The sequence below is a fragment of the Quercus suber genome, unplaced genomic scaffold (assembly GCF_002906115.3).
Source record: "Quercus suber isolate HL8 unplaced genomic scaffold, Cork oak 2.0 scaffold_251, whole genome shotgun sequence".
In the NCBI taxonomy this organism is placed as follows: domain Eukaryota; kingdom Viridiplantae; phylum Streptophyta; class Magnoliopsida; order Fagales; family Fagaceae; genus Quercus; species Quercus suber.
Genome location: NW_027069707.1, coordinates 443869 through 454914, shown reverse-complemented (window position 1 = coordinate 454914; position 11046 = coordinate 443869). Strand labels below are relative to the sequence as shown.

Genomic DNA, 11046 nt, shown 5'->3' with positions numbered 1-11046 from the left:
TTAAAAAGAACCAAAAATTAAAATAAAAGTAGTTTAGAATTTAATTGGGTAACTATCCTAAAATTCAAAGGAAGGGTGATAACACATCGAGACATGTGTCTCAAAAAATAAGACAAACATGACATACCCATAATCTATAACTACTACTAAAAACTATCAAGCCTCAAGGATAAGTAAGGCTTGCATTTTAAAAGAAAAACACATCTAAAACCCATTCTACTTGTTTATCCTTACAATAATTTTTTTTTTTAATCCTTATTTTAGTTGTCTTGTTACATAATGCAAATAAGTTTTCTTCCAATGTTTTTATCTTTCATGCAAGTAGCTTAAAATAACATCAAACATTTTATCTTTATGGTTATATGTCTTACATTGAAGTAGTGTAGTCAAGAGCTTTGTAATTTAATTGACATTTTTTCATGTATAAAGTGCATAGAGATCTAAAGAGGAAATGGTTTGAGTTGCAGGGTTACGACCAGAGTTTGAATCCTTACCCTTAAGGTGTATTTGTTTGGAGGGATTTTAAGGAGGATGGAAAATTGAGGGAAGAAAAGTGGAAAGATAGCATTTTTAGTGGTTATTTGGTTGGGAGGGAAAAGGGAAAAGAAAAGTGGTAGGCTCGAATGTTTTCTCCCTGGACCCACCAAAATGCTTTCTCCCCAAAATGAGGAGAAAATTCGTGGGGAAAAAGCTCAAGGTGTGAGATGACCAAAATGCCCATGTGCACTTGCACATGGGCATCGTTCTTGCCATTTTTTTTTTTTTTGGCGTTGTTCTTGCCTGTTTTCTTTTTTCTTTGATATTTGTTTCTGTGACTCTCTCTCCTCAAGTTTCCCCCTTCTTTTTTTTCTTATTTTTTTTACTACTTTTTTTTTTGGGGGTGTGTGCTCATCCTCCTTTGACTTTTTTTTTTTTTTGAAGTGTCCATGCACAATTTTTTTTAATAACAAAAATGTGTTTCTTTTTTGTTTTATTAAATGGTGAACATAAATTGTAAATTTATACCAACATTATTTTTCATCCTCTCATTTTTCTTCTCAACCAAAAATATAAGTTTTTCATCTCTCCAATTTTTCATCCTCCCAACCAAACACAAATGGGAGAAAACTAAATCTCTTATATCCTCTTACTTTTCTATCATCTCCTTATTTCTATCTTCCCACTTTTCCACTCCTCTAACTAAACAGACGCTTAGGTAATATAGTCAAAAGAAGCTTGTAGGTGTGAATGTGTGATCATTGCCCTGACCAATTTAAACCTTACTCGTGAATGATGTGGGACTATTTGTGCAATAGTAGGACTTTCTAGTTATCATTACTCGAATTCACAACCTCAAAATCAAATCGTAAACTAATGAGTAACGAGTACTTTCTATCACGAAACCATATCCGTAGGTGATATGTAATCAAAATTACTTAATTTCGAAAAANACCAAATGGACGAATGATTGACGTGATTTTCTTACACCATCATAAACTAATACATAAAAGTTTATTGTATTTAGATCTCGCTTGGAATTTACTTAATAACAATAATTTATATGTTTATTGTATTTAAAAATAATAGATGATTTCCAAGATTTAATCTTAGTAATAATAATTAGTATCATCACCATATTAATAAACTATTATTAAAAAAAAAATCCTATTAATAAACAATATGCATTAAACTTATAATTTATCTTATATGAGAAACGTTATGTTCATAATATTTTCACAACAAATCTTAAGTAACAGATTGTTACTGGTAGTTATTGATTAAAAAAAAAAGTAATTTTAGTAGTGAGTTTAAGGGCCCGTTTGGTAAGAGATTTCTAGTAACATTGTTTAAGTTTTGTGAAAATATGTGTAGGTGAAAAAGTGTTATGGAAATACGTGTTATATTTAAACAACGAAAACTGTTATTTAAACAATGTTACCAAACAGACCCTAAATTAGAACTAATAACAACTTATCACCTAAAATTGTTAGAAAAGTGTTATGAAAAATTTGTAAATATAGCACTTTGTAATAAAAAAAATCACGTAGACTACAAGATTTATTTTTTTACCTAAAATGCATCTTTTTACTGACCCCCTAAAAATATATTCTAGAGCCACTACTGGTGGAATGCTGACATGACAGAATCTAAATCCTTAAATTATAAAAGAGTGGTTAGGATTTAAGGAAATCTATTGGTAGAGTACTCAAAGAAATCTAGAAGATCTGAGTATATTTAGGGTGAAATTAAGATTAAAGTAAACTAGTGTAACATTGCATACTCATCTTATATATAATTCTTTTAAAATTATACAATTTATCACAACTTGTTGCAATGCTCGACTGTAAGTAATGGATAATATAAATCTATCACTTTTTCTCCACCACTTATGCTTGATCATATTAGAATTTAATACAAAAATTGTATTTATAGACTTGTCATGTTTTATAGTAGTACAGTGTACACATAATACAGCATTTTTTTTAGTGGTTGTATATATGTGAAATCCATACATAAAATTGAAATTTAAGTAACCTATAATTCTTTAAGATTTACATGATTTACCATAATTAGTTGTAAAAAATTACATAATTTATCGCAATTAATTGAAATGATCGATTGGAAATAATAGACAACATGAGTCATATTTTTTCCTTACCACTCACAACTAATCATATTTTAGAGTTACCAAAGTGGTATCCTTAAACTTAGACATGCAGCATAGATTCCATTCATAATGTCCACTTTTGCAAACAGGATCCCTCAAAGATTCACCACACCCACCAAAACCCGTGATTTAAAATAATAAAACAGCCATTACAATGATACAAAACCTTGACCCCTGAAAGAGATTCCCCAACATTTCATCCCCACGATTTGATGGGCACATTCTAACTACAACCAAAGCAAGCTTTCATTGTTCTACCTCCAGCAAACATTATCCATCCTAGAATCAAAGCCATTAACATGCTGCTCCAAATAGACACAGCAAGGAGAGAGAAAGGAGGAGAAATTTTTTGCTTTCTTATTCCATAAAACAAAATCACACATAACAAACCTCAAACAGAACAGAACTGTGGAAGGCTAGCTTTATATATATACAGATAGCAAAGTGCATTATGCTACAACCGGTACATGATCACAACCTAGCTACAAACTGCATTGGCTACATAGAAAATCTACAAAACTAGATAAACAACCGCACAGCCGCATACATGCTTAAGATAACATTAACGAACACAAAAGTGCAAACATTCTTCTCATCCCCATTGCGCACGAAAAGAGGCTTATATCTCACACGTCGTAAGGAGAAGCAGCACTCCTGGGTCTAGCCTCGCTTGTTTTCTCGTATGCGTCCGATGTTGACCTCCTTCGAAATCGAAACGAGTCTCTACCTCCTAGAAAAAACCCATCAGTAACATTTCAGTGCTGATCATATGGAGGAAATGTGTGGCATGTGATCCAAAATGTAACTAGTTGAAGCTCATTAATATCTACTATAGGGGTTTATCTTTGTAGACGTAGGATTTTATTGGTGCTAATTAGACATTCATTGGATTCTTTTAGCTGTTTTAGATATTCATTAGATTGTCTTATGCAGCAAATTTTTATATATCATTTATGCACATATAGATTGTAAGGTAATAATTGATGATGTCCCATGAAATTGCATATTATGAGGCTGCCATGTTTTGGCATTATATGTAAGAGAACTAAGCTGTTGACTTAAGCTAACAACCTAATGAGTAATAGCACAAAGTTCTAACTGTATATAGATGCTACAGCATAGTTTCATAACATGTTATATCATAATTAAATTCTTGTTGTTACCTTATTGTTTAGTTGGTTATCCATTTTATAATCTAGTAGCTACGATGTTAAACATAGTTAACAACATTCACACAACAACAAGGGCAACATGACACTCATCACAAGGACAAGGTCAATAAATAGTCTTTACTCTTTGGTTCCACCACCACCACATCTTCCATTGGTCCCATATTAAAATTTCACTTATTGAGCCCATTTTAATAGATGCATGCAATAAAAATTTAAAATCCGCTATGGTGTGACAAATGCACTGCATGGGAAGATGGGACTGATGTGTCCACAATAGAAGTGGACACATTGAATAATAGTTCCCTTCCAAGTAGGGCAACTTGATAATATACTACCCCCATCTTATAAATAATATCCAAATGTTGCTATACTTAGTTACATACATCTATCTAAGTATCTACCCTAGTTAATGATAATACCTACCCCATGCATAATTGTAAGTTGACAAGGACATATATCTGTTTTTACCCCCACACCCTTCCTAACCTAACCACGCGGTCCTCATCCCCCACCTAACACTTTCTAATTATCATCATCATTATCTAATTGACGAAGTAAACACCCCCACCACCCCAAAAGACGAAAATGCCCTCAATGATATTTCTAGAAAATATAACCCATGGGCATATTTGTCATTTCACACAAAAAGGGAGAAAGCTAGTGCTTACCAGCAGAGAAAGGAGAAACCGGAGGGGTGGATCCGGCGGGAGAAATCGGAGGCGACCCGTTTTGGTAACCGGGTGGTTTTATTATCATGATGCTGCGTGTAACTCTCGTCGCCTCCTCCGTCGAATCCTCACCGTACGATCTCACGCTCCCGCCCGATTCTGATCATGATCATCAACCACCCATCAACAATACATAATTTACATAGATATCCCAAAAATAAAAAGAAAAAGAAAAAGAAAAAAAATAATTAAATAAACAAATAAACATCCACCGTCCGATCCTCCACCGAAATTAATCTAAGCCGTTTATTTCTTGCGCTAAAATGCGCCGTTAACGCTAATATGCGCTGGATATTAAAAAGATTCAGAACCTAAAATGATCATTTTTGGCCGCCTGATTTGTTTAAAAATGGAAACAATTAATCGTAGCCGTTCGATCAGAAAAGTTTCAGTTTCTCTGTTTCTTTTTATCATTTTGATTTGGTTCGATTGGTAGATAAAGAATATATAGAGTTACAGTTTTCCACTAAAATGGGCGCCGGCTTAAGTTAGCAAAAGCCCAAAACGTAGCCTACCCTTGCCGGAGCTCGATCGGAACGAGAAGGTCGATTGCTTCCTTAGCTTCCCGAGCCCGCTCTCCGGCCGAGGTCCCGCGACGGTGTCGTCCCAGAGCTGGTCGAGTAGTCCCATGGCGCACTTTAGCCGAAAAAGAAGAAGCGCACGTTAGCCAATACGTCGTATCTTAAAAAGAGAGAGAGAGAGAGAGAAAGAGAGGGTGATAGACCTTTAATAATAAGAGGGAGAAAAAGCTGCAGAACGAGGGTGATATTTATAACGACGAGCGTTAAAGGTCGAGCAAGTCTGAGGAAAAGAGAAGGATCTGTGGCCGTCGATCTAGATCGAGACCTGATTGTAAACAGTGACGTGGCAAGTGGATCGAAGAGGCACGTACTGTCAAGATAAGGTAGGAAATGACACGTGGGTCCGATAGAGTCGGACAGGGTTTGTTGGGATGTGCGACACGTGGGTGTTGTCACGTGCGGGTCACTTTAATACCTTTTTTTTTTTGTGAGAAGAAAGTCACTTTAATACTTAAAAGTCGAGAATGCCCTTGACTTTAATCTGGATCATCTGGAAATGGTCCTAAAGTTTTGCTGAATTTACAAAGGCTGAACAGGACTTGCGTCGGTTTGGCTCCGAATTAAAAACTCAGTTTATTTTAATATTTAGCTTATTTTTTGTATTATTTATGAGTTTTACTGTACTTTTTAGTATTATTTATGAGTTTTACTATACTATTTCAGCTAACTTTTATTTTTATCTACTGTATTTTCAGCAAAAAAATTTCAATTTTAACAAAATAAGTAAATCCTAAATAGACCCTTATTTCTGTTTTTTTGTATAAGCTAGCCGCCATGGAATATTGATCTTGATATGTGGAACCTGTGGTGATGATAAACAGATCAAATTTTTTTTGAAGGATTTTTTTTGTGGATGGAATGGGATACAATGTCAAAATCTTAATAATTTTTAGTAGTATCAGGTATGTTTAGGTGGGGTCCTATGTAGATAACCCAATCGACTAGGGTTCAAACTTCACTTATACTCAAGAGAGTCAATACCGTATCGGGGCTATACCGGTTTGGCCAGCGGTACGATATATTTCTGATACTGGTCAATACCGGTGTATCATTTCGAGTTTACCGCTATTTTATATATATATATATATATATGTATGTATGTATGTATGTGTGTGTGTGTGTATTATAATAAATATAAAAATTTACCATAAAACATTTCCTCAATTCAAAACTAATTATTTATGGTTTTAGACTTTAGTATCAATTAAAGGGAAAAAAAAAAAAACACAATATAAAAATAGAAAACTTAAAAATTATCATTGCATACTAAGAAAAACAAATAATCATAATAAATTAATGCAAATAAGTTATCATTTTGCCCTAATAAAAATTCAAAAATTACAAAACTTACCGGCCAGTATTGCCCGAAATTTGCTGGTAGGGCGGTACAGCCGGTATTTAAACAAGTACGAAATGTTGATGTTTCGATACCGATATACATATCGATACGGTACATACCGGTCGGTACGGCCGGTACCGATACAATATTTACTACCTTGCTTATACTACTATATGTTTGTTTTGATATTAACATTTTTTTTTAAGATGAATTGTTTTTCAAAAAATATTTAAAAAAAAAAACTATTGTAAGTTTCTATATCTAGTAATGAGTTGAAAAACTATCTCCAAACTTCCTTTATTTAGTTTTGGGTGATATAGAGTTTTTTTTTTTTTTTAATTTAATTTCGGGTGAGATAAAGTTGTTTTACGCTAGTGGAAAACAACTCTATATTATGCCAAACTAAATAAAGGAAGTTAAGAGAAAATTTTTCTTTAACCTTTTTTTTTTTTTCTTTCAATACTTCTGAACATAGGAAAATGTTGAAAATCATCTTTACATAAGGTTTTCCATTGAAATAAATTGAGTAATGATAATGATCAATTATCATAGAGTGGACACCATAAATTAAAATATAATAGTATGTTTACATTTTAATTTGATTGCAAATTATCTTCACGTTGGATTAGGTGAGTTGAGGGCAAAAATTTCAACGAATCTGTCATTGGCGAATTGAAAAATTTCCAAATTACCATCAACACACCAACCTCCAAAAGCTGCAAGTCAGTTAAAATTTTGTACAATTTCAACTTGGAAATGTAATTTTGTATTTCCACTAATTCATATAAATCATTAAGGGAAAATCATAGGAAGTGACTCACTTTCCTCTAGATAGTGGTAGAGCCAGGATTTGAGTTGGGGGGGGGGGGGGGGGGGGGGGGGGGGGAGGGATTTATATATGATACACGCACTTACACACATTATGTGAATATATAATATTTGAGACCAATTTGAAAAATTAAAAGCTATTCATTTAAATACTAACTGATATTTAATGTAATTATACAAAAAAAAAAAAAACTCTACAAAAAAAAATGCCTATTCATAATACAGTATTTATCTATTGAGATATTTCTCACATGAATGATCTATTTTTAATTTTTTTTTTTTAGCCAAAACTCAAGTTATGAATGAAACTAATAGTAGTTAGATTACTTAGATATAGATAAATACTGAGTGTAATATATGTGAGTTTCTATTATTTTGGTTAATGTGGACCCATAAAAAGTTCAAATTATATTATGGTAGGGACTTTATCTGGATGATATAGAAAAGGTCCTAAAGTTTTGTGAATTTACAAGGGCTGACCCAGGCCCTTTTATTTCTTTTTTTTTTTTTGGTATAAGCTAGCCACCATATGAATATTGATATCCGTATGTGGAACTTGTGGTGATGATAAACAGATCAAATTTTTTTGCTGGATCCTTTTTGTGGATGGAATGGGATACAATGTCAAAATCTTAATAATTTTTAGTAGTAACAGGTATGTTTAGGTGGGGTATTAGATATGTCGACTGCTAAATTTTCTTATCATTGAATAAGATATCGGGATTCAAACTTCAGATACACCATTATGTTTGTTTCAATATTAACAATTTTTTTTTTTTGAAAAATTATTGTTTAGACAACTATCTCATGTTTCTATGTTTGATAATGACGTTAAAATTAATTGGAAAACTATCTCTTGATTTACCTTATTTAGTTTCGGGTATGATATAGTTGTTTTCTTTATTTAGCTTCTTGTAGTGAAAAACAATTTTACCTCATGTCAAGCTATATAAGAAAAGTTAAAAGAGAATTTTTCTTTGACCATTTTTTTTTCCTTTTGATACTACTAAACACAGAAAAATGCGAAAAACTATTTTCACATAAGGTTTTTCATTGAAAAAAAAAAACTGAGCATTAGTGTCTTGAACTAATAATAAAGAGCAATTATCATGAAGTGGACATCTAAGTTGAATTATAGTAGTAGGTTTACGTTTTAATTAGAATGGAAATTATTTGATACAATGTTGTTGAAAAAAAAAACCTAGGTTGTTAATGTGTACCATTTGACGAAAGCATTAGATACAATTGTGTTAGTATTCTTAATTATGTGCCAAATGGATTGAGTGAGTTGAGGGCAAAAATTTCAAACAATCCGCCATTGGCGAATTGGAAAATTCCAAATCATCATCAATACACCAACCTTCAAAAACAGCTGCTCAGTTGAAAATTTGTATAATTTCAACTTGGAAATATAATTTGTATTTCCACTAAATAATATAAATTGTAGGGATGTTAGGCCCAAAACTCCTAATGTAAATTTATTATAATGGGCCCATAGCCCAAGCCGAGGATAAGGATTATTCTGAATAGGAGTAATTTCTAGCAAAGAAGACCGTGTTAGTAAGAAAAAGGTTAGGTTTTGGTTTCAAGGGCTTAAGGAAGTAGTGGCCGAGGATAATAACTCCTCGGCAAGTTGGAGCCGAGTTTAGAAGAAATAGCTCACTAATGCAGGAAAACCTCCCAGGAGGTTCTGTCGGTATGAATAGCCATCAAAGGGATATTGGACTGAAGGAAGTCCTAAGATATCTTAGGAACAAAGTTGTCACCTCCGCATTTAATGTTCTGCAGCTACTTTCCTAGTCGCATTAATGTGGAGAAGACCCCTGAACAGGGTGAAATTGGTTACCCCAAGACATATAAAACCAGAGAGGTGATAGGACAGACACTCAAGTGATGGCCCAGATGCTTAACAAATGTAGGATCAAGATGCTTTATAAGAAGATATATAAGGGAGGAGACCCTTCAGGAAAGGGGATTGGGAAAATCTAAAGGGAAACTCTATAATATTCAGGAACAAAACTTGTAACCGAATTTGAAGATAATATAAGAGAACAGTGCATCTCGAAACTTGTCGAGGATCATTTTTCTTTAGTATAATCCTATTTCGTTTCATTCTCTTACCGTCTAATTGATTCCCACGTTTGTTTAATCAACTACAGCCTAGTTCTCCAACCCATTTCTCTATAAATTTATTATTTTTGGGCTTTTTGGGCTTAAGCATTCCATATAGTGGGCTATAAGCACAAAACTGGTCCTTACATAAACCATAAAGGGAAAATCATAGGAAGTGTCTCACTTTCCCATAGATCAAAGTATACACATCTTAAGCAAGAGTATTTTCTAAAATTTTCTATAAAAAATGGAAAAAAAAAATTTATGAGTACCATATCTATGTCATTATGTATGCTTACAAATATGTTGGAAAAATATCATTCATTTTTCATATTAATATGTTTAAATCATGCTGTTAACCAAAATAAATAAATAAATAAATAATATTAGACAAAACAACAAAGAGGAGGGTTGGTCTTGGTAGTTTTAAAAAAACAAAACCCATTGTTTTAATAGTTGAAACCATCCAACTCACTTGAAAATCAATATCACATCTATGCAGGGTGAAGCAGGTAAGACATTTTGGGTAGATCAAGTTGGTTGTTGTACAAGTCTAATTGCAGATACAATTCAAATCTACTTATATCCTATTTAAGACTTAACACTCTCATATTGCATGCACAACATGATCCATCTAATTCGGGGGCATTAAGCAATGAAATTTTTTCAAAAGTGAAGGTTGAATGACTTGATTAATCTCATATGTTCTAAAGAAACAAAGTAAAATTTATAAAAATTCATGACGTCTCTAGTGAAAAAAAAAATATTTTGAGAAGATTTTTTTATATTTTTACTTCTTCATTTTGAAAGTAAATGTCATCTTTCATATTGTCATTTCAAAAAATTAATTTAATGGGAGACCAAAAAAAAGGTACTAAGAAAACCATGTGCATATGATTTATCATGGAACAAGGTGATGCTGTGAGGCATAATTGCATTTTGTGATGTATCGATGTCAGTATGTCACACAAATAAAACAAAAGGATTCTAAAACATCAATGATGATAATTGGTGACCTTGTTTATGGGATTCACATTTGTGTCCACCAATGTCTCAAGTGATTAATGAAAAAAAAAAGTCTATTATTTTCTAAAATTGAAGTGAAGAATAAGTGGAAAATTTTGGTAGATTTTTAATCATGGGTGGGATCCAAATAATCAATAGTACACATTATGGCCTCGTCGGATGGGGATTTAATATTTTCTAACCAATCAAAGTATGTGTGTGTGTGTGTTTTTAAAGGTGCTCATTATTTTAGCTAATGAACTATCTAAATAGAGTTTGCTACCCACTCATGATGGTAGATGGAGAGAGTGTCCTTTAACCCAAGGGCTAGGGAACATGTTAAAGGGTAACTTCACAAATATGGACAAACGAAACATGTATGATGTAACCACATACCGCCCTAAAAATTTAAAAAAAAAAAATTATATATATATATATATATGCATTCGATCACTTTAGTGCTCTACAATTAAAAATATATATACATTCAATCACTTTAATGCTCTACTAAGTTACAAAGTTAATGTTGATGAAATATCTAGTATTACCAATTTGCCATAAAAAAAGAAAAAAAAAAAAAAAGAGTTATGGTAAGTTTTCATAAGAATAGTTTAAAAAAAAAAAAAAAAAAAAA

General features: G+C 32.5%; 1 protein-coding gene across 1 annotated transcript; it reads right to left on the bottom strand.

Moving 5' to 3' along the window:
* Nucleotides 1–2983: 2983 nt before the first annotated feature.
* On the bottom strand, nucleotides 2984–5289 carry LOC112032730 (dormancy-associated protein homolog 3). The gene is made up of 3 exons (XM_024065489.2): nucleotides 5063–5289; nucleotides 4488–4646; nucleotides 2984–3377 (listed from the first exon to the last, which is right to left on the bottom strand). Exons 1-3 carry the CDS (start codon nucleotides 5175–5177, stop codon nucleotides 3274–3276), a joined length of 378 nt encoding a protein of 125 aa, XP_023921257.1. The 5' UTR covers nucleotides 5178–5289; the 3' UTR covers nucleotides 2984–3273.
* Between the last annotated feature and the right edge of the window lie 5757 nt (nucleotides 5290–11046).

Bases quoted from the DNA above. Each gene is read 5' to 3' on its own strand.
- LOC112032730 (XM_024065489.2), bottom strand. From the start codon at position 5,177: ATGGGACTACTCGACCAGCTCTGGGACGACACCGTCGCGGGACCTCGG. The intron at 4,647-5,062 runs GTAGGCTACGTT...GATCATGATCAG, and splicing joins CCGATCGAGCTCCGGCAAGG to AATCGGGCGGGAGCGTGAGA. The intron at 3,378-4,487 runs GTAAGCACTAGC...GGTTTTTTCTAG, and splicing joins GGTTTCTCCTTTCTCTGCTG to GAGGTAGAGACTCGTTTCGA.